At 34.5% G+C, this 23179-nt stretch overlaps 8 protein-coding genes and 1 pseudogene across 9 annotated transcripts, besides 6 other annotated features; 5 read left to right on the top strand and 4 right to left on the bottom strand.

Annotated features, from left to right (window-relative positions):
* Positions 1-3946: part of a mobile genetic element that runs on past the window's edge.
* TVAGG3_0231120 lies at positions 800-1499 on the bottom strand (annotated as a pseudogene). Its single transcript has one exon. A coding segment is annotated over exon 1 (700 nt).
* Positions 3947-7597: 3651 nt separating the features above from the next.
* Positions 7598-7627: a terminal%2Cinverted (terminal inverted repeat of MuDR-3_TvMULE3 transposon ID:TVAGG3_0231130).
* Positions 7598-8380: a mobile genetic element.
* Positions 8351-8380: a terminal%2Cinverted (terminal inverted repeat of MuDR-3_TvMULE3 transposon ID:TVAGG3_0231130).
* Positions 8381-12077: 3697 nt separating this feature from the next.
* On the bottom strand, positions 12078-12920 carry TVAGG3_0231140 (winged helix DNA-binding domain family; the record flags this gene model as incomplete). The annotated part of the gene is made up of 1 exon (XM_001583867.1): positions 12169-12897. The coding sequence occupies one exon, from the start codon at positions 12895-12897 to the stop codon at positions 12169-12171; it is 729 nt and encodes a 242-aa protein (XP_001583917.1).
* A 286-nt stretch (positions 12921-13206) lies between these two features.
* Positions 13207-13292: a terminal%2Cinverted (terminal inverted repeat of Maverick-3 transposon ID:TVAGG3_0231150).
* Positions 13207-23179: part of a mobile genetic element that runs on past the window's edge.
* Positions 14607-14882, top strand: TVAGG3_0231160 (uncharacterized protein; the record flags this gene model as incomplete). The annotated part of the gene is made up of 1 exon (XM_051227337.1): positions 14607-14882. The coding sequence occupies one exon, from the start codon at positions 14607-14609 to the stop codon at positions 14880-14882; it is 276 nt and encodes a 91-aa protein (XP_051112323.1).
* TVAGG3_0231170 (uncharacterized protein) lies at positions 15148-15471 on the bottom strand (the record flags this gene model as incomplete). Its single annotated transcript, XM_051227338.1, has 1 exon — positions 15148-15471. One exon carries the CDS (start codon positions 15469-15471, stop codon positions 15148-15150), a length of 324 nt encoding a protein of 107 aa, XP_051112324.1.
* On the top strand, positions 16408-17301 carry TVAGG3_0231180 (phage tail repeat-like family; the record flags this gene model as incomplete). The annotated part of the gene is made up of 1 exon (XM_051227339.1): positions 16408-17301. The coding sequence occupies one exon, from the start codon at positions 16408-16410 to the stop codon at positions 17299-17301; it is 894 nt and encodes a 297-aa protein (XP_051112325.1).
* On the top strand, positions 18274-18675 carry TVAGG3_0231190 (uncharacterized protein; the record flags this gene model as incomplete). The annotated part of the gene is made up of 1 exon (XM_051227340.1): positions 18274-18675. One exon carries the CDS (start codon positions 18274-18276, stop codon positions 18673-18675), a length of 402 nt encoding a protein of 133 aa, XP_051112326.1.
* Positions 18695-18850, top strand: TVAGG3_0231200 (uncharacterized protein; the record flags this gene model as incomplete). The annotated part of the gene is made up of 1 exon (XM_051227341.1): positions 18695-18850. The coding sequence occupies one exon, from the start codon at positions 18695-18697 to the stop codon at positions 18848-18850; it is 156 nt and encodes a 51-aa protein (XP_051112327.1).
* Positions 18870-19436, top strand: TVAGG3_0231210 (phage tail repeat-like family; the record flags this gene model as incomplete). Its single annotated transcript, XM_051227342.1, has 1 exon — positions 18870-19436. The coding sequence occupies one exon, from the start codon at positions 18870-18872 to the stop codon at positions 19434-19436; it is 567 nt and encodes a 188-aa protein (XP_051112328.1).
* Positions 22077-22643, bottom strand: TVAGG3_0231220 (MazG nucleotide pyrophosphohydrolase domain-containing protein; the record flags this gene model as incomplete). The annotated part of the gene is made up of 1 exon (XM_051227343.1): positions 22077-22643. One exon carries the CDS (start codon positions 22641-22643, stop codon positions 22077-22079), a length of 567 nt encoding a protein of 188 aa, XP_051112329.1.

A 23179-nucleotide genomic window follows, 5' to 3' on the forward strand; every position in this document is an offset into this window, starting at 1 on the left:
GGTTATTTATTTCATCAAGTTCAAAAAGTTTATCAGGTTTTGATTTAAAATTTCCTTTACCATACGATAAATGATTCATTTAAATAACTTAAAATCATGTTAATATCCCATTTCGCTATCACATTATTTATATACATATCATACGTTTTTTCAAGGTCATCTTTAATAAATGATATATAATCTGAAGGGTCTAAAAGAATGGGATTAAATTTACCACTCACAGAAACGAGAGTAACATTATAAATTCCGCTAACTGTTAAATTTAATTCACAGTATTATTCGAAATAATATTGATAATTGACATTTTTATTACGATTAAAAATATGGTAAAGCGTTATTTTCCAGTGATAAATAAAACTAGAATAAGATTACCTCAAGAATTCATAAATTCAACGAATAAGAAATTCATTCATGTTATAAATTTTAGTGTTTTCAGAAAATATGAGTCGATGTCATATTCATCATCAGGTTATATTTCACTTCATTCAAATTTAGTTCAATCAAACCCATATAATGACCATTTCATAAGATTTTCAGATGGTATTAAAAATGTAATTGATAGATTAAAATATGAACAGATTGACAATATCGAATTTTTGGAATTTTGGTTTAAATATCCTGATGGAAAAAAGATTGAAGTTAAAGATAAAGCTGATACTATAACAAAAACAATTACAATGACTGATCCAGATAGTGGGGAACAAAAAGAAATAAAACAAACGATAGAAACTGGTGAAAGGTCAATTATTATTGATTATGATTCAAAGGATTATTATTCGATAATGTTAATGCTTGAATATTAAATAGCCTTAACAAAGAATTTTTCAAGTGATATTTTATATTCATCAACTATTTTATTGTATATGTTATTATAAGTTAAATGTAGTTCAGTTGTTGTTCCGTTCTTTGATATCTTAATTGTGCTAATATCCTTTATAGGATTTATTTTTGCAACTGTTCCGCAGCATGAAACCTCATCATCTATGAAAAATTGAATCTTAACGTCTGAATCTTGAACATCACAAAGAATGGCGATAATGTGAATTAATGATTCATAAGGTAAAATAATTAAACCGGATTGGTCAATTAAATTTATTATTGAATCATAATTATTAGTTATTATATCACGGTAAATTTTCATTAATTCAGAATTAATGTCTACTTTTATATGGCGCATTGCGACTGGAATCGTAGATTCCTGGGTTCTCGATGTTTGATGAAAGAGGTGGGGGGTATGTTGGATAAGTGGGAATTTCAACGGGTTCTTTACCGGGTTCAGATAAAATGATTGGGTCTCCATCTTCTTTATTTTGCTCCTCCTCTTTCTTTGGTAAGTCACGAGTTAATAAATTTGGTTGAGTTGCTGACCTTGTTAATTCAGGACTAACATTAACTTTAACATTTTGAATAATTCGTGATTTATCATCATTTACGTTATAACCAACCGTAATCTCTGCTTTTGCGTTTGTGTTCTTTTGACTTGTGAAACGTCTTCTCATTTATAATTGAATAAAAAAAAGAAAAATATATTTAAAGTTTTATTTAGTTGTTACGGTAATATCCCAAGGTTCATCATTGTTTGCTTATACTTTCTTTGTAACTGCACCAATTATGTTATTGATATTGCTTTGAGTTTCTTCCAGTCTTATTTTATCATTTACAATATCTTTAATCATTTCATTACATGCATTCTTAAAACCATCTGATTTTTCTAATTTACGTCTATCACTTTCTTTAATTAAATCAAAGTTATAACCTTGTTGAGAATAAAGTGGTTTCTTTATCAATTCCTTGAACGCTTCTGAAAGTGAAGATGAAGAAATTCTTGCCACTTGAATTGGTTTAAATTCTGCTTTCATTGCTTCTTTCTGTTCATTGAACACTGGATCGAATAAAGCAACTTTAAAGAATTTCTTAGCTGGAATTTCAGGTCTCAAATTTGCATATTGACCATCAAACTGATTAACATATTGAGGTAATCCATCCGGTCCCTCTTCAATAGCATTTAATTCTTCATTGAAATAAGAATATGGATTATGACGGTATGAATTAATTGGACCATTTTCACCTTCTCCAATGTATTGTTTAACAGCTTTTCCATTTTCATCAAATTGCATAGGATAACGTTCATTATATGCTTTACGTTTAGGATAATCCGTCATTGTTAATTTATACCCATTTATGACTTTAATATTTCCTTGACCATCAGTAACGAAAACTTCATTTATACCATCAGGTTTTCCATTTGGACCCGTAATGTCTGCTTCGTGTGCTTCCCAATTTGGTCCATGACGTTTGGCATATGCTTGAGCTTCTGGTAATGTTAAAACGTTTCTCATTTGTTTAACATCCTTTTGAAGACCGGCAACAATGTGGACTAATTCTTTCATTCCGTCTGGAACTTTCATAGTTCTATTATATGCACCCTTTTTGTTTGTTCCTTGTTTTAATGGAACCTGTAGAAGATTTGCAATTTCTGTCATGTTTAATTATAAATAAAAAATAAAAATTAATTATAAAAAGTTAATCAATTTAATGGAACCTTTATTTAAATCAACTATTATTTTTCCATGTTCACCTAATTGCTGATATTGTGTGTAAAGTTCATTAATGCTCATTGGTAAATTCACTTGATAAAGCATAACGTTCAACTGTTGACGACTAAAACCACTGAAAATGAAAAGGGTGGACAGGTTTGATTTAATGTTTGTGCTTAATGCTTTAAAGTATTGAACAGCCATAAGAATGAACACTGAATGTGTCGACATTGAGTTAATAACTGATTAAAATATGATTTCTCATTTGTTATTAGTTTTGATTTCACTGCATCATCTAGAAAAATGAGTGAATGCAAAAATTCTTATCAAAATTTGAAATAGAAAGTGTTTCAAATAATTCATCCCGTTGTTTATCAATAATTTTATCCTCTAATCCTTGCTTCTTGATTGTATTATATAATTCTTTATACATTAAAAAGTTTTTTAAATAATCTTCTGCTTCTTCTTGTGATAAATAAATAATTGGAATTTTGATTAAATGCTTTAAAGATTCAAATGTATCATCTGAAGGTGAACCTGAACGGTTGATATAAATTAACACATGTGAATGGGGGGAAGTGTTAGCAATAATGATAATTTGTTTTAATATCGTTAATGTTTTACCTTTATTTTGTTTACCAATTGCTGCAGTGATTGAATTTAAGTAACATTCAGAATATGGAATTTTCATTAATTTTTCCTTAGATAGAGCATTTCTATTATCACTCAATGCTTCATTAATCATATCATCTACGTATGTATTATATACTCCCTAATTCTTCATAAGGGGTGGATGAATTTAAATCCATTTAATCAAAAATAAATTTATAATTTTAAACATTTCTATTCATCAATATTTCATCATATGAACTTCTATACTGTGGTGGTGTACCTGTTGGATGATATTTCAAACCTTCATCCGGTGTCCATGTCCAATATGTAGTCCTAGTAAACCAAACCTGAGGAGGATTTGTCACCTTTGAACAGTAAGTGTCATTTTCACCCTGAATGATTGGATAAGCTTTCACTTGTACTGTAACTTGTGAGTTGAAAGTTTCTAATCCATCAAAGAATATACCCGCTCCATCACGTTGAACTGGAATAGTGCATAAGAATGAAGTTTGGTCTTTCCATGTTCTAGCTAATGGCGTGCCATCATCATCATTCAGTGGTCTAGTTAATGAGTCCTCGTATTCTTCTGTGCATTCATTCACTCCATCTAAATCAGAAGCTTGAAGCATACGTGTAAAGAATATGTCACCCACTGTGGTCATCGCTTGATCGGGGAAGTTTCTGGAATCTATAGTGACCTGAAGACCTCGAAGCATTGGATTTTCTAAAACTGTTCTTTGCATTGCATTCTTCGGAAATGTTAACACAACATCTGTAACATTATGAAGAGCGTATGAGAAATCTGAGCTAATACCTTCAGGAGTGATGCAACCTCCATTTAGTGAACGAACGTCAATATGTTGAGCTGGAATCATGAATGGATCTTCCTTACTGAATAAACGTGGTATTGCTTTAACTGATTCTTCAATTAAACCGTATCCTGGTGTAATGCATTTATCCTCTAAAACTTCCATCTTTGTGCATGAAATAATAACGTTATCAACTGTTGCGTCAGCAGATGTAGCGGCTAAGCTTGTAATTAATTTGGCAGGAAGTCCGATTTGTTGGAATTTGCGATCATATTTATAAACATGATTCATAATCTTTTCATAATTTTCATCAGTTATCTTTTCATAAACGTAATTTTGTAAATCAGCAACTCTTAACGGGTCAACCTGACAAAATACTAAAGTATCCCTGAAAACATAATATTTAAGAATGATTTCACCAAATGATTTAGGATAATCATCGAACGCCTGAAATGCTAACAAATCATTTACCGGAATAATCATATCAAAAGTGACATCAACTTCTTCATTTGCTTTCTTGAAAACTTCTGAAGGGTCAATATATTTACCACATACTGAGTTATCATATTTTTGAACATTATTATATAACGAATGAACAAACTTTTTAACTTTCCTTTCTGATTTTGGTTTATATGTTGCAAATGCGAAAGATTCACGGGCGCAATCCATCTGAAGATAACCGGCATCACCTCTTTCGGTTTCTACTTCTAATTGTTTAAAGCTTTGATTTGATGATTTGTAACCAACGAATAAACGCATGCATTTAAAAGCGGCATCACATGTGAAAGCTTTATTTGAAACTAGAGTTGCTTTAACTTTGCGTTTAATATATGTGTCACCTAATTGGTTCACATCATGAGCCGGATTTGTAATTCTTAAATGAGTTTGTTTATCATCAAAATATGGAGCATCAGAGTCATAGCATGAACTTTCAAGTTCTCTATAATATCTTCTACCGTCATTCTTTGCGAATATTTCATTTATCTTTTCGAATGAATGAAACACATTTCCATTAATCGGTTTAGTGTTTTGGCACAAATAGTTAGTCGTCATTTATTATAAATAAAAAATCAAAATTAAAAGATGAAAATGAATTTTTAATTTTAATGAAATAATCAACTATGGCTGCAGGATTCTTTAAGAAACTGTGGGATAAAGTAAAAAGAGGAGCGCATAAAGTTTGGGAAACAATGAAGAAAGGAGCAAATTGGATATTTAAGAATAAAGAAGCAATTAGTGACGTTGCTGAATCAATAACACCAAAAGCTGCCCCAATAAGAGAAATATTAAATAAAGGAGAAAAAGTTTATCAAAGACTACAACCGATACTAAGATAAAAATAATATTTATTTTTTTTCCACTATCTACCTCCTATTTTATTAAGTATTCCTTCAGCAATTCCACCAATTGCGTTACCTGCTTGTGCTCCCATCGCCGGATTACCTGCTTTAGCACCTAATACTCCACCTATGATAGTTCCTGCCGTTTTCGCTACTGGTGCCAAAAAGTTTGCAACGGTTTAATAACTTTTTATAACCCAACCTGCAGCTTTCTTAATTCCTTCCCATAATTTTTTAAAGAATCCTGCCGCCATTTCTGATTTAATATTAATTAAAAAATATATTTCATCACTTATATTCTAATTTTTATTTAATGATAAATGAAACCGATTTTAAAAATAAATGAAACAGAGGAGGAAGAAATAAATGAAAGTGAAAATGTTCAACAAAAAATAAACGTTGTTAAACCAATTACTGAAATAAAAATTTTTTCATCTGTTGAAGAATTTAATGACTATTATGCTAATAATAAAAAATTATTTGAAGAATTGACAACATGTAAATTGAATAAAATGTTTAAAGTTGATGGATTCAAAATTTCAAAAATAAAAGGAGTGGTTAGTTTGAAATCTATTCCTCAATCAAGAATCACCTCATTAATGAAAATTGATGATTTAACAAAAAGAATAGAAGAGATTGAAGAAAGAATGAATCAAATAATTGATTTCAATAAATCAAATAATATTAAAAAAAAAAAAAAAAAAAAAAAAAAAAAAAAAAAAAAAAAAAAAAAAAAAAAAAAAAAAAAAACAAAAAAAAAAAAAAAAAAAAAATAAAAAAATAAAAAAAAAAAAAAAAAAAAAATAACAAAAAAAAAAAAAAACAAAAAGAAAAAAAAAAAAAAAAAAAAAAAGAGAAAAAAAAAAAAAAAAAAAAAAAAAAAGAAAAAAAAAAAAAAAAAAAAAAAAAAAAAAAAAAAAAAAAAAAAAAAAAAAAAAAAAAAAAAAAAAAAAAAAAAAAAAAAAAAAAAAAAAAGGTGTCAAGGGGCCTCCAGGCACTTTCCGTGCCCTCTACTGAAGCTGTTTAGTATAAATGAATGTTTTTTTTTTTTCTTGGGATGGCCTTAGCACTTCGTGCCTCTAGCCCATAATAAGTGTTAATATAATTTACCGGACAAGTATAGGGTCTATCGTCGCTAAAGAAAAGTTCAGCGGCGTTTCCATAGGAAGTTTATACTTTGAGAAGCCTTTTCTCTCATTTTTAAATACAAGAAATAGCGCGACGTTATTTCTGACACAAAACTAGAACAACACTACGCTTGACTCGGTAGTACGTTTTTTGCTGCTTGAACAAAAGTTCAGATAAACATCTGTCAAAAACCGTTTTTCTACTCACTTAAATGCCACGGTATCGTAAGCTACCGTAGTTACTAATACGCATGAAGAAGAAGACGTAGCACTGCATGAAGACGATCGATATAAAATACATCTACCAAATGAACGAACTTGTATACAGGGCGTCATAATCATGAAGACACTTGCCGCCACTATGTTGCAAAAAAGTCAAGCAACCCTATGCTTATAGAACCGGATGTTATTGGGTGCATCAGAGTGGACGGTTTAAGAGCGGCACTTTAGCGAATATGGTATGGTGGAGCTGCAGACGGAACAGCTTATAACCCTCAAGTCAAAATGAGAGGTTTGAGTTCACTCAAAATGCAAATAACAGATGTGCAAAAAGTCAAACATAACTATCAGAAACAAATACACGTGAAAACCTGAAAAGTGAAACTGGAATATCCGTACACGACAGCTCACAAAAGCAAACTAAATGAGGTAAACGTAGAGAAAAGAAGAAAGAAGAAACAACTGAAAGAACCTAATACAGAGGAATACCGGCGAAAAAACCAGTGTCAGAAAAGCAGCAGATAGCAAAAAATCGGAACAAGATGTTATAAATTTGAAAAAACCATACTATCTCAATATAAACAGTACTGAAGGATGAAGAAATAAAAACAAAAAGCCCTGAGACATATAATTGGATTAGCGGATGAGTATTAAAAACAAGAAGTTGCAATGCAAATGTAAAAGGCCCAGAAAACTTTACAAGTTGCAATAAACCAAAACGTACAGCCTATGAAACTTAGCCCACCAAGAAGCTAAAAAATAACGACACCTTGGTGGATGGTCCGCATATGCTCCAGTATGGATAGATGGCGGATTAGGAAATAAAATTGAAGTCATTACAACTATGTTCGTTGAATGCAGCGCACAAACAAATGGTCCATTTGCTTTTGAAGGAAAGTTCTTCCTCAAATTTGATAAAGTTGCCGATGCCAGAAATAAGCCAGGTAGTGGAGGAGTAGGGGTAATTTTAGCTAAAAGTGACACACCCGTGAAGGGTGTGATTACCGATCGGTAATTTCGACAGTTGAGAATTTAAAATTTTTTATGGAACTGTTGCGAGTTTCATAAAGAATTTAAGGAATATAAGCAAAGATTTGAATCAAAATCTTAGACCTAAGCCGCTCGATTCGCTCGCGGCTTCCGCGAATTACAGATCAGCAAAGATTTGAATCAAAATCTTCGAACTAAGCCGATCGCTTCGCTCGCGGCTTTCTTTATTATTTTAAATTTGCATATTTCCATCAAAAGTTCATAAGGTAAAAAATTTCGTTTATTTTTACTAAGAAAAAAAAGGTTTTTGATAATAAATTTATTTTATTTCGAAAAAGTAGCAATAATCGTAAAAGGGTATTGATAGGCTTGCTAAAGTAACTAATTTTAGCTGTCAAATACTTTTGTATTTTGAAGTAAATTAGTATAAATTTGTTTTTACTTTTATTTCGAAAAAGTAGCAATAATCGTAAAAGGGTATTGATAGGCTTGCTAAAGTAACTAATTTTAGCTGTCAAATACTTTTGTATTTTGAAGTAAATTAGTATAAATTTGATATTATTTTAACTCCCTTTGAAAACCTCAATTTTCCATACAGAGGGAACGGGAATAGCATCCAATATTCCCTGAGAATGGTTGCGCATTCTCAGTTCCCTCTATATTTCGAACGAAGCTCTCATCGGTCTTTTTTTTTAATACTAAACGTTTTTTTCCCCTGTCACTTTTAGCTAAAATTTGGGTTTGCCGGTAGTGGAGCACAAGGAGTTATGGGAAGAATAGCAACTACTGGTGATTTCAACCTAACCATGTCTTCTTTCATCGATAACAAGGGTGGAGCAAGAAACTTAAGATTAGAGCAGACCCCAAGATACCTTGAGAACTTAAACGTTTCCGGAAACTACGCTGATCAGGCAGGCCAAATGTATGCTTATGGTAATGTCATTTTTGATCATTCCAGTACATCACCAGTTGTAAATTGGTGCAATTTCGAAGAATGCCGTTCCTCATGTGGTGTCGTTTACAACGCTTCCACTGCAGGAGACACTACCATCAACCATTGCAACTTTGTTGGCAATCAAATTGATGGATGGGGTGTAATCGTCTGTGAGAAATCAAACCCGATTTCTATAAAGGACACTATCTTCTATGGAAACAAGTACACTAACATCCCACTTATTTATTCAAGAACGGCTGATGTTATCATTAATAACTGCTATGTTGATAACTCAGCTATGCAGGGTGGCAAAGTTTCAATCCAGAAGTATATGATTACTTCAAAGAAGCCTTACGAAATGATTTTATATGCAACAGAAAAGATCAAGGCCATTGTTGCATACAATCCAGATGGTAACACAAATTCCAATGGAAACAATAATGGAAACACAGGAAGCACAGGAAACAATGATGGAAATCACGCATCAACAGAAAATGTCACTGCACAGACCGATGGCCAGCCCACAAACCAAACAGAAGGATTCTTCATGAAGAAAGTTGGTCCTCTCAGAGTTTGGATGGTCTTTGTCATCGTTGGATGCCTTCTTGTCGTATTCATCGTTTGCTTTGTTCTTTACAAGAAGAAACATAATCATCACCATCACCACCATCATCATAAAGGAGAAGATGATGATGACGAAGAAGAGGATGATGAAGATGGTGAAGAAGAAAATGCTGAGGTCGAAGAAGCACCTCAGCCATAATTCATCAAAATAAAATGTTCATTTTACCCCTTGATTTATAAAATGGATATATGTATTTATTCTGGATCAATTTTTAATAAAATTATGAGAAAAATCAAATCTCAATTTCACATTCAAGTGGTCTATTGAGTTTCTGTCGAGATATCCTTTAAACTAAAGACTTGTTTAAAGTGATAGATGCATGAGTTATAAGGAATTTTAGGATCATCTCAAAATTATTTACTTAGCATTGCTTCATATATATTGAATTTATTAGCATGATCTAAAATTTGTCTATTTTATTAAGCAAAATATAAATAATAGCCAAATCAAAATAAAAATTTCCGAATATCAGACTAATATAGTGAAGTAGGAGAAGATCTCATATATCTTTTAAGAAATAATATATGTTTCGCCTTTTGATTATATAAGATATCCAATAAAATAGAATGATATAAAATCTTGAAAATTATGTTTTATCTTTGAATGACTGTGCTTTGGCCAAGTCAATATGAGTATAAGTACTTGAAAATCACTCATTTGACCATAAAAATAAAGTTATATTTTTATATAAAATTGTATTTTTTTTATTAAAATAAACAGAATTTATTAAATATAAAGTAAATCAAATCTGGAAGTAAAGTGGATGAGTTTCTTTGACCTGGTGACCGCAAACAGGACATACTTCGCCAGATTTCTGCAAGCAGTCGCTACAGACCGCGTGCATGCACGGCGACAAGTAAACGTTCCTTTTCGCTTCTTTGCAAACTGGACAATCGAGTATTTTCTTTGCATTCTCGTATTCTCTTTCGTCGAATCTATCCATTCTCGCAGTGAACATGTCCTTGAACATGTCTCTCTCTTTGGCAATGACGAACCTCCTCTCTTCCGCTTCCCTGACTTGGCTATCGATTTTCGCGATTTCCTCGTCCAGGGCTGCCTCTTCGGCGCAGAGCTGAGCGTACTCAGCTTCCACGTCTTCCGCAGGCGGAATCTGTATAGTATCGGCCGGAATGTCTAATGAGCTTGTCGCGAGAATTATTAGCTGCTGGTTGGCTTGTATGATGTTCTGGCATATCTTTTCGATGGATAAGGAACGGTATGAATCGCCGAAATGTAAGTAAATCTGTTGGAGTTTCTGTAATTCGCGATATTCATTTTGAAGTTCTTCGATTTGAACTGTTGCTTTCGTACTATCTGCAATAGCGCTGAAATTGGCTTGTTGTGAATAGAACCACGTACGGGCTTTCTCTGTGGCCTTTACGCAGTTTTGGAAAATTTCATCTCGCATGTCGCGAAGTTGAGGGAGCATGACGGCAGCACTTGAGAGATCTATGTTCTCTGATGTGCCCTCCGTCGTTGCACTTAGCTTTTGGTCGAGTAATTCGGCGATTTCATCCCATTCTTTTGAATTATCTTCTTCCATCGATTGGAATCTGGCTGAAACATTCTTGGGGAAGATTGCTTCAATGTAAGGAGTGTATTTCTGCTCGAGATTGAGTATTTCGTTCTGTAATTTGTCGATTCTTTTCACAAATTTTTCTTTTGAATAGCTGAAGTTATCGTACATCTTAATACTGGTGACTTTGATCTTTTGGAAGATGTTTTGGCTGTTCTCGAGCTCTTCATTGACACTTTTAATCAAAGCAGTCTGTTTTCTAAGGCTTTCTGCAATCATGTTGAGGAAATGGTACTTCTGCTCAACAACTTTGTAGAAAGGAGAGTTGAGAATTGACTCTGGAGGGCAATCTTGAATTGAAAACGTTTTTGTATCAGAAACCTTTGGTTTTAGAGCCTTTATTTGTGCACGGATGTTATCAATGTCCGCCAATTTATGGGAAAGAGCGCCAACAACACCTCGTAAGTGTAAAATTTCTTGAGATAATTCTGCAGCTTCGAGTTCTTTTCTGATTCTTTCATCGAATTCAGGAGGAATGTTGATTGCAGGTGTTGGTGTTTGAGGTACATTTGTTGGTAATCTCGTCGTAACTGGTTTTCCTTGAATTTCATCGCCAATCATGAATTCTTTCAGTTTAACGTATTGAGAAAGAGGTCTGACAGACCTTGGCTCAATTCTTTCTATCTCGTTTTTCATTATATTGCTAACAGCTGTTTCCATTGATCTGTAGACGTATTTTATATGGCCACCGAGTTGTTCAACTTCGGTTTTAGTGGCAGCGGAATCGCACTGTTCGACAAATGTGACAAAAGGATTAGCATTGATGCCATAATTGAAAATATAATCGAGTAAAAAGAGGTCAAACGTTATTATTTCGGCGGCACCCATGATGTTTACGCACTCTGTACCAAGTTTTTTGGATTTTTCTTGGTTTTGATCTATGATTTTTTCCAAATTTTTGAGGCGATTCTGAACTTTTATGATTTCGGCGTAGACTTCATCTGGAGGCGTATAGTCTACAATTGGAGGAGCTTCCTGGTCAGGTTGACCATAGTTTCGAAGAAAAGTTGATGGCGGATTGCTCATTTTGTGAAATCAGTATTGTCACTTTTTTAAGAGTCTTTGTTGCAATTACATGAGTAGTTATATTAATTAGCGGCCATCTGGCTATCATTATTAATTCCATCCCAACAACATCCTGAGTGTTTAATAGTTTTTGTTCAAGTTTAGAAATAAAATTGAAAAAATAAATAATATTAATAATATCATGATTTTTTTGAAGACAATAGCTAAGTTTGCTTGTGTAGTACTCATTTTCATAAGATCATCGGGTTTTAGCATTAATAAATTTGAGATGATATTTAATATTTCAAATATAGTTAAAAATTCTATAGTTATGTAATTCAAATAATAGCTCTTTATATAAATATTTTATTGGTTTTCGATTATTTTACATATTTCATTCCTCTTTTTTATCTTCTGTCTTTTCTTCCTTAGTTTCTTCTTTTGCTGGTTCCTCAGTTGCTAGTTTAGTCTCAGCTGGTGTTGCATCCTTTGGTGTCTCGGCTGGTTTGTTACGAACGATTAAATCACGAATTGGTAAGAATTCTGGTTTGAGATCCAGATGTTTATGATCAAGTCCATAAGAATCACGCTTGCTTCTGAGGATTCCTTCCTTAACTAACTGCTTAACAGTAGATTTAAGGAGATTTTTGAATTTTTTATTATCTCCATCTTTGAAATAGTCGTAGAAGTATGCGAGAATTGCATTCATGCTAACTAATGGTGCATCTTCTTGCATTCTTGCACCAATTGCTTCAATAACGATCTCTCTATAGGTTAAACCTGATTCTTCGTCACGAGTAAGTGTTTTATCAGCAAGTTCTTTCTCTTTTGCAAGTTTTCTTTCTGCTGCTTCCTTTTCAGCTTGAGCAATCATCTCTTCTTGTTCTTTTCTGCGTTTTTCTTCTTCCATTTCTTTGAGATGTTGTTTCATCTTTGCTTCGTATTCAATGAGGAACTTGTTTCTAACGTACGGTTCTTTAACACGATTTGCTGCTTCTTCCATCCTTTGTTTCTTTGTTTTACGATTTAATTTCTTTCTTTCTGCCTTTGTTAACTTCTTTTCTTCTGGTTGCTTGTTTTCTTCTGTTGTAGTTTCGACTTTTTCAGCAACTTCTGTGCTCATTTTTTAAAAATTTTGTGTTTTTTACTTGGAGACATTTTTGGCACTTTTCAAATCAGTAAATGATGAAAAGATATCGATTTTTACTAGAATAAATGGATTACATTTTATTTGTTGTTACATAATTTAATTCCAAATTTCTTTTTCATATGTAATTTCTTACAAGACGTTCAATCATTTGCCTATCACCTTTATCTGATGCGCCTTTGAAGAGATGTTTGTCCAAATATATTGTTATTGTGTCATTTCATAGTTATGAACTTAATTTAACATTAATCAAATTGTGGAAATGGTTTTACACATGTATAACATAAAAAAAAAAAAAAAAAAAAGGTAGTGGGGCTTCCAGGCACTTCGTGCCTTCTAGCCCTGAAGATGTTTAGTATAAATGAAGTTTTGAGGACATACATGACTGTGAGTTTTATTTACGACAAGATAGAATATGAGAGAGGTCCTATAAACCGGACAAGTAAGGGTCATATAAACATCTGTCATTTTACTCAGAATTTTACTCAGAATTCAATAAAAATATATTTTAGGGTAGAAGGTTAGATATAACCTCTTTTCTAACCTCTTTTCTACCCTCTTGAATTTGTCAAGATTTCTTCGTAAATGTTTTGTCACTTTTCTGTCACTTTTCAGGAAAAAAACATTTTTATTGTATATAAAATGAATTTTACAAAACCACCGTTACCCTTCTTTGGAAATAAGAGTAGATGTAAAGATATTCTATTGAGAGAACTTAAGAAACTACCGAATGGTCTAACATTTGTAGATTTGTTCGGTGGAAGTTTCTATATATCCCATTGTGCCATACTGTATTTCCTGACTCAAAGATTATATGCAATGACTTCGACAACTATATGGACCGTCTCAAACATATTCCAGACACAAACAATATATTGAAAGCGTTAAAAAAAAGATACCTATAGGTAAGATGGAACGTATACCATTAGATAAGAAAAATATTGTGAGAGAGGTTTTGAAAAAAGCAGAATATATAGACTGGGATAGTATATCTGCTAGACTATTATATAGTGGTGCTATAAGAGTTCATGACATTGAAACACTTATGTCAAAAGTTTTATATCTTAACTATACAAATGTTTTCAAAGAGGACATAGAAAAATATATTGAGGGTATAGAGTTTGTGAGATGTCATTGGACAGAGTTGTATGAAAAATATAAAGACAAGGAAAATGTTTTCTTTATAGTGGACCCACCGTTCTATAACACATGGGATTTTCAATACCAAGTAGACTGGACTTTGAGAGACTCTTTAGAAACTTTAGACGTTTTACATAACCATCCATGCTTTTACTTTACATCCGATAAAAGTGGTTTGGAAAGTGTCATGAGATGGTTAGAGGACATACATGACTATGAGTTTAGATACGATAAGATAGAATATGAGAGAGGTCCTATAAACTGGAGAAAGTGTCATAACAAAGAAATTTTACTAGTAAGTAAATGTGGTTTGAAATAGGACTACTTGTTTTAGGTTTTTTCCATTGTGTCATTTACTTATTTGACGTGGCAGAAAGATATAGAGAATATGAAGATGAACCAATGCCTGCAAATGTTCAGTATATGTACTCGTAAGAGATATTTTTATCTAATATTAAATGGACGCACAGAACTTAGCGAATGCACAGCAACCTGGACAACCAAACCCAGAGAATATTCCAAATGAAGTTAGAATACAAACTGCAATGGCAAACTATGGTCAAGTGCCAACAGATGTACAAATGCAAACTGCCATGTCAAATGACGCTGCGTTAGGTTTGCCACCATGGTATGCAAATATGAGATGGAAAGAGTTTTATACAAACCCTGAAGTGGGATATAAACAACTTTATGCAGATGACGCGAACACAGGAGTTGACCCAGAATATGTTTTCTACCAGAGGAGAAACAGAATGTATGAGCTCCAGTTAAAGAATGCTATGGAACTCAACAGGAAACGTAAGAGACTAGGCGGACATTAGATTTTTACATATAGTAAAATGGGTTTCTTTGGAAGAATAGGAAACTTCTTTCGAAATGTTGGAAGAGGTATATGGAATGGAATAAAATCTGTCGGAAAAGGAATTTGGAACGGAGTCAAAAATATTGGTAAAAGAGTAGGTCAGTTTGTTGGTATTATACCTAAAGACCCTGAACCAGAAGAACAAGCTCCTGTTATACAACAGCCTGAACCTGCACCACAGTCTAGTTGGCAACCAAATCCAACACCTCAACCGTATTAAAAAATTATATTTTTATCGTTCGATAGTAGTTGTATATGAAACTAAGTTCTAAGTAAAACGCATGGTATAATGGAATTATTCTTTTTCTTCCATCTGTAGTAAACCATACTTGAAAGTCTGAAATACTTCCACTTGGTGGTTCGTATAACTTTGTAGGTTTTTCGTAAAAGTCATTTGCCAAGCATAAGAAAGAGTTTTGGGCGCCAGAAAATGAAGCATGAACAATAATAGCAGCTGGGTCGAAAACATCTTTAAATAAATATGGTTCATCTCTTGCATATCGACTGTAAATATTTGCTAAAGGAAGTTCGACTTTCTGATTTAACATTCTTTGCAAATAATACCATGACATTGCAGTGAATTCTGTATATATTTGTTCGTCTTTCTTTGGATTGTCTTCGTAGATTTGAAATGACACTTGTGAATTTTGTTTGTCATATACAATTCTCACATAAAGTGTGCTCTCGGTATTTGCATATTCATCAGCATATTTTGCATAACATGAATTTATTTTATCTTCTATATTTTTTAACGCAGTCTGTAGAGAAGATGAAAGGTCAACTTGTATTAGCTCAATTTCTTCCCACATTTTTCGTTTCCCTTCAGATATATAATCTATATGAAACCTTACAATAAATGGAAAACTTTTATCTTCTACAGACACAAACTTCATTCTACGAAAGCCAATAGCTTTTGTGACAGATGGGTCTCTTAGCCATCTAAGTGGGTAGTCAAAACGATAGCCTTCATGCTTTACGGTCTCTGTCTCAAACTTTTGACCGACATTCGTAAAAAGTTCATCTAATGGTTTAGTTGTAGCAACTCTTGAATTTTCTTTTTCTATTGGAAGCATATTTTATCTAGAATAAAAATGTCGAAAGAAACAGCGTCTATGAGAGAAATACAACACAACCGACAACTCATTATGCAAGCTCTAAATAAGAACACAACAAACTTTTCAAACTATTCTAAGATATCTGAGTCATTGAAAGAAGGAAACTTAAAACTGACGATAAACCCAATGACAGACGAGTTTCTGTTTCAAGACAGTAAGAACCATACTGTTTGTATAAATCCAACAAAAAGAACTTTAAACGAGAAACCTATAGATGAACTTCTTTTGAAGGCAGATATTGACAACAAAGCTGACAAAGAGTATGTCATTGAAAAAGTTCAAGAAGAACATGACAGAGCAGATGCAACATATGCAACGAAAGAACATACTCATCCTGAACTAGCAGATAAAACATATGTTGACAATAAAATGTCAAGTGAAGTGACAAGAGCTGACAAAGAATATTCTAAAAAGACTCATACACATACCATTGCAAATATTACAAACTTACAAGAAACCTTAAACAGGAAAAGTGACGTTGGACATACACACGATTTCTTCGCAACTGTTGGTATAGAAAATATTGCAGGAACGGTTGAAGAACCTGATGGAACTGGTGGGGATGTATTAAATTGGAAACCTCCTAACTTTCCACAAGGTTTAACATCGGAGGATGACATAACAACGATGAAAGACATTAAATGTAGAAATGTCTATGTCATGGAGGATGAAAACAAAGTTAAATTCACTGCTCAAGATTTATATGATAAAAAAGCTGACAAAACATATGTTAACGATGAGTTAGATAAAAAAGCTGACAAAACATATGTTAACGATGAGTTAGATAAAAAAGCTGACAAAACAGAGCTTCAAACGTTAAAGACAGAAATACTTCAAACACTATATCCTATAGGCTCTATTTATACGTCAATGAACTCTACCAGACCAGAAGTAGTACTTGGTTTTGGAACTTGGACTCAAATAGTCGACAGGTTTTTGTATTGTGCAAACTCTTCAAAGGAAACAGGTGGAAGTAAAACGATTTCAGGTGCAAATTTACCTGCGCACAGTCACTACATAAATTTAAGTACATCTGAAGCAGGTTTGCATAGTCATAGATTTTGGGATTGGTCAGGAATGACAAAAGGTAAAGGATATGATGTTAAAGAGGACGTTAAGTTTGCTATAAATTGTTACTGGAGTAACACTGAGGTAGGAGGAAGCCATACACATCGCGTTTCAGGGTATACGCAAACAACGGGACAGAGTAAAGACTACATGCCACCTTACATGACAGTTTACGCATGGTATAGAAATGCTTAGTCGTCATTTTCAACTTCTTTAGCATATTCGTCAGGAGTTGTCTTATATTTGTTAGGAACTGTCTTTGAAAGTATACCACCTTGAACTTTGACAAGTTTGAAACGAGGTCTGACAATAGTAGTTTTATCTTCTGCTTGCAGTGTGTACATTTTGCCATGTTTGCCTAAAACTTCATAATATTCTCTTGTATACTTTCTTCTATTTTTACGAACACGAATGCGAGTACCTGTCGAGTTCCCATTGTTGTCATAGTCAATAGTATTTTCATATGGGTCGCGTTTAGGTATTTCTATTTTTACTTTGTCACCTTTCTTAAGTTTGAAGCCTGGCATTCTTTCTTGTTTGTCTCTTTTGACTAAACTATTAAATATATAGTCTTTCTCTAAGTCGGGGTTGTTTTTCATTTCTTCGGGGAGTGGTTTCCCAAACCTTTTTGTTTACGGCTATTGTAAATATTTAAAACTTGTCTCATCTTTGCCATGGAGAAGTGTCTATATTTGTCGTCATATGACATTTCATCTACCTCACCACCTTGTGGTTGATTTAAGTCTCTTAAGATTTTTATACAACTGTCAATGACACCAAGAGCAGAATGGTTTTGGTCGACAATGAAATATTGGTTTACATTTTTTGAACGCAGATAGTTTTTAATATCGTCTGATTTGAAAGAACGTTCACAGTCAGATGTCAGTTTTGTTGGATGGTATTTGTCAACAAATATTGTCAAAGCAGTTTTCACATCTAAAATATTTTTGGACTGTAATGGTATGGCTTCACAGTATCTTGTGTTTTGACCGACAAATATTAGCCAGTATGGTGGTCCATCTTCTCTATACCTCGGAATGTTTTCCAAGATATCCATAAACCAAGCATTTGGTGTTGAACTAAAGATTTTTATCATGAGTGCTTTCTTTGTTGCCTTAGAAACATAGGGGTCCTTGTTTGGATTCGTCATTTTTTACCCTATAAGAAATGGGTTTATTTGGCGCATTAGCAGGAGTTGCATCCAGATTTTTGCCCGCAGTGGGAACAATAGCCAGAGGTGCATTTGGAATTGGAAGGAAGATTTTGAGTACATTAGGTATACTTAAAGAGAAAGCACAACCTATTATACAAACTGTACAGAAAGGTTGGGATGTAGCACGAGATGCAGCAAATCTTATTCCAAATCCTGAAACAAGAGGAAAAGTTCAAGGATGGATGGACAATGTAGGAAGACAAGCAGGAAACTACTATAACAAAGCAAATGACTACTATAACCAAGCAGGGCACTACATGGACCAAGGTGAAAGATTCTTTAACAGAGGATATAACCATGCACAACAGTGGGTAAACAACAACCAACCGCAACCGCCTCAAACGTGGGGAATGTAAATTTTTTTACTGAGATGAAATGAACAATACAGCATTGAGACAAATGGGCTCAAGATGGATTTGTCGGCTTCCAGCAGTTACACAACCACGTGTTTGTCAAGTTCTTCCTATACCTCAAGAAGTTTTAGACCGACTTAAAAAACCTAAACAACCAGTTGAAAACAAACCAAACTAAAATTTTTTACTGAGATGAAATGACCGAAGAAGTTGAAACGGTAGATTTGACACCACAAACAAAAAGTTCAGAACCATTGTCAAAACCTGTCAAAGAACTTACAGATGAAGAGAAAAATTCAATAATAGAAAGTGCCAGGTCTGGAAATACAAACCCTAACTACAAAGTCACTTTTCATAGAAATGGAACGGCTAGTATCTCAAAAAAGAAACAGACTCTCACAAATAAAATATTGAAGTCTGAAGGAGCTTTCGAGACAACAGATGGAAAAGTTTACTTCACTGACCAACAGTTCATTATAGAACATCTCATTGACTTAGAGTCGAAATATTCTAAACTTTACAACAAACACAAAAAGTTGAAAGGAAAACAAAAACAAATGGCATATGATATTTATGAAGATGTTGACGACACAACCATACCTGCAAGTGAGGTAAAGTCAGAGGAACCGAAAAGTGACGAAAAACCGATAGAAGAAGGGAAGCCAAAAACTGAAGATAAACCAAAACCAAAGGTTAGTCAACCTTCATTAGCTGGTATGGGTTGGCGTCAAAGACTTATGGCAGCCGGTGGTTACGTAAAGTAAAGAAAAAAAACATTTTTTTTTTTTATAAAAATGCCCCCATATAGAATGGATAGAAAGTCTGCTAGAATAAAAGCAGAGTTAGAAAGATATGGTTGGAAAGTTTCGAAGAATTTTAAATATAGGAAGGGAAGACCCATAAAAGTCTATGACAAACTGTCTGGTCTTCGCTATGAAATGGACTTGGAAACAGCGCGCGCCAATTATCCAAACAGACTAGAGAGGTTAGAAGAAGAACGTCTTATGGACATGCCTTTCGATGTTTCTGAACCTCAAGTTGAAGGACACGACGGCTTTGCCAGATTCTACTGGAAACACGACGAACAATTGCATCCTTTGAGAAGGAAAAAAGGAAAAGGTGAAGACAAACATGCTCCCATGGAAAGAACAAGATATGCATATGAAAAGTACCGTGAAGTTAGAAGTCAAATTACATCTGGTCGAACCTTTACAGTAAACTTTGACGAAGGAAAGAACAAAGAAGGCTTCATGGGAGTACTTGCTGCCATACAAGACGGAAATAAGAAAGGATACAATCTCAGACTAACCGTAACAGATTTGGACGGTCATATATACTGCACATGGCAATGTCACAACAGCTGCAATGCTTCTTGACGCTTTCAAGACTACAAAGAGAGAACAAATGGTTGACTCCGACTCAGACATTTTGAATGCAATTGAAGGAATTGCAAGTGTAAAATTTGAATGGTACCAACCTAACCCTCAAGCAGTCAGACAACATGCTGGATACTTCCCGTTCATAAATAAGTCTGACATTGACTTGACAAGGTATGGAATTTACAATTCAATTGAAACAATTGTCAATGAACCTTGTATTCTTACATGTCTCAGGAACTCTGGTCTTGTTACAGATGAGAAGATGAAGTATCTTGAGTCATGTGTGAAGACAAGGTACATTCTCAGAGGTCAATTGGCAAAAGTTGCACCGTTGGCAAATGTCAATATCCGAGTCAACATACCTACAGCTAAAGGTTCTTCACATGACGACTATGTTGTTGACAAAGACTTACCATGGTTGAAGATTGTAATTGTCCACAACCACTTCATGTTGAACGAAAGTCTTACAAACCCATTGTTCGGAAAAGGCAAGTGCAACATTGTCAGAGCTGTAAACATTCTTTTCGAGAAAGGTTTGTTGGAACCAATTCCAGATGACAAGCTGACAGAAACTTTTGTACCAAAAGACGAAACAAACTTTTCATTGTTAGCAAGACCAAAAGTTGTTCCAGACAAAGTTCTAGCACAAAAGAAGTACACAGTTCCAAAAGGAGTTGGATTGTTCGGATACCAACCTGAACCAGAAGAACTTCCAATGAGGTTGCAAGAACTTCAAGATGCTATAAACAAACTTCCATTGAGACATCCAATTGACGTCAAATTGTATTGGAGAGCATCTGAGTTAGGTCAGAAGGTTTTATATGAAACAGGTTGCTTCGACGATGTTTATGAGATAGCAGGCGAAGTTTCTCAGAAGATAAGAGACTCACTTGAATTTCCACGAACTGGACCCATTGGTTGCGACAAGTTCGACTCAGATGAAAAGATATACTATGTCGACCTTAACGCTGCGTACATGAGGTTCGTCCAATATATCCCGACTGGAATTCCAAACGAAGACGGTGAGTTCCCAGGAAGGAACTATACAGTTGGAAAAGTCATACAACAACTGTATGATATTAGGAAAGCTTCAAACCCCAAACTTGCAATGACACTCAAATTGCTTATGAATTCGACATGGGGATATTCCATTAAGAAACCTCAAAAGATGAAGAGTAAACACTATGAGAAGGTCGACAACTTTGTTGAAAGGTTCTCCCCTTTTGTTTTGAAATACGAATTTACTCAAGGTCAAGGTGGCTTAGTAACCACAGTAAAACCTATTGTCGAACATTGGTCTTACCCTCAGTTCGCAAAGGCAGTCCTTGACAACTACAACAAATTCTTCTCCGAAGTTAAATCCAAAGTGAAGGTTTACTATGAGAACATCGATGCGCTCATGACGAACGAAGAAGGCTATAACAAACTCATTGAAATGGGAATGGTCGGTGAAAAGATGGGTCAATTCAAATTGGACAAAATTTTCACCGAAGTTCATGTCCTCTCCAAGCGTAAGTACTGGGGCATACTTGAAGACGGCACAGAAATAAAACATTGCATGAAATAAAAAATTTTTATTCGAATTTGAATCGGACAGGTCGAGTTACACCATTCTTGGTCTCAAACTCATATATAACCTGTTTGTCTGTATTTTCGTCGACTATGGCACGAGACACGAACATTGACCAAACGGACAAAAAGTGTCATTTCGGATGGTCCCGCAGCCAATCGCATTCGAGCACTTCGAAGAAGCCTTACGTTCCAAGGGAGAGGGTGTCTGGTGCAAGGCAGAGGTCATGAGACTCTACGAGCAGTACATCCTCAATGCCTGGGAGGACAAATCGTCCTTGGAATGGCAATTCTACCAACTCCTCTGGGACGACCTCCTACGCAACTGGGATGACGAAAGAGTCCAATTCAGAGGTCAGGAACTACTTGTCCAAATTATCCTTAATTTAAGCCGCTTACGCAACTAAAAACTTAAATTTACTCGGGGTTTCCCCCTAAAATAAAATTTTTTTACTCTTAGAACCACTCGAGGTTCTCCTTACGGTTGTTGAGCTTGTCACCGTCAATGTGTCTGACCTTCGTCCTCTTGTTTGGATTTGGAACCCATTGAATTGCGACAAGCTTGCCCATGGAGATTGAACCGTAATTCCGAAGGGTAAGGTTCAAGTGTCCCAAGTTGTTGAGAACTGGGGTAAGAACCTTGCCGGTCTCCTTGTTGCGGATTTGGTATGGGTAGGGTTGGGAAATTTCGTAAGTGTCATCGGCAACAAGGGTTGCCCAAACTTCCTCTTCTTCGTGTTTCTCTTCTTCCTCTTCTTCCTCTTCCTCTTCTTCGTGTTTCTCTTCTTCCTCGACAATTCCTTCGGCAATTCTGTGTTCACGAAGTACGGTGTTGGAGGTTCTGTCCTTTCCGAGTACCTTCCAGATGGCGTCTATCTCTTCGAAGAAACGGTAGATGAGTCTGGCAAGGTCTCGGTTCTCTCTCGCGTAAATGCGCAAGGTTTCCGTCAAATCGTTCAGGACTTTCTCATTGGAAGCTTGGTTCATGAGGAACTCACCTTTAAGTCCCTTCATCTCTTCCATAAGACTACTTTGGAGAGTCTTAACGGTGTTTGTCAGATGAGCTTTCAAATTCAAAATTTGAATTTGAACTGGGCGCTTGTCTGGCAACATTGAAAGGACATCTTCCATTGTGTTCGGCTTCGGTGCTTGTTCGGACATCGAAAAAATGAAGTGGTTTGAGAATGACGGTTTTACTTCAAAAAGCTTGTTATGACGGTTAAGTCATACAACAAGTTTAAAATAATATCTTGTTCTTCTTCTGAACGTTTGTTGTCTCTTCCGATAAAAGTTTCGAACATGAGAACCAAAAAACGTTTTTTGAGATTGCGGAAGAGTTCAGGCAAACGTTCATATTCTGGATATGTTGGGAGCAGTTCAAAACATCTGAGCTGACTTTCGGACAAAATTGGGACAATGTCAGAAAATTCATCTTTGGTCGGACTGCTTGAAGGTAAGTCCCTTACATGTAAGTAGCTCTGGTAAAGTCTTCTCATTTCTGCTATCTTTTGGAGTATAGCTTCGTAGTTTAGAAGTTTTAATTTTAATTGTCTTATTCC

The sequence above is a fragment of the Trichomonas vaginalis genome, chromosome IV (genome assembly GCF_026262505.1).
Source record: "Trichomonas vaginalis G3 chromosome IV, whole genome shotgun sequence".
Taxonomy (NCBI): Eukaryota; Parabasalia; order Trichomonadida; family Trichomonadidae; genus Trichomonas; species Trichomonas vaginalis.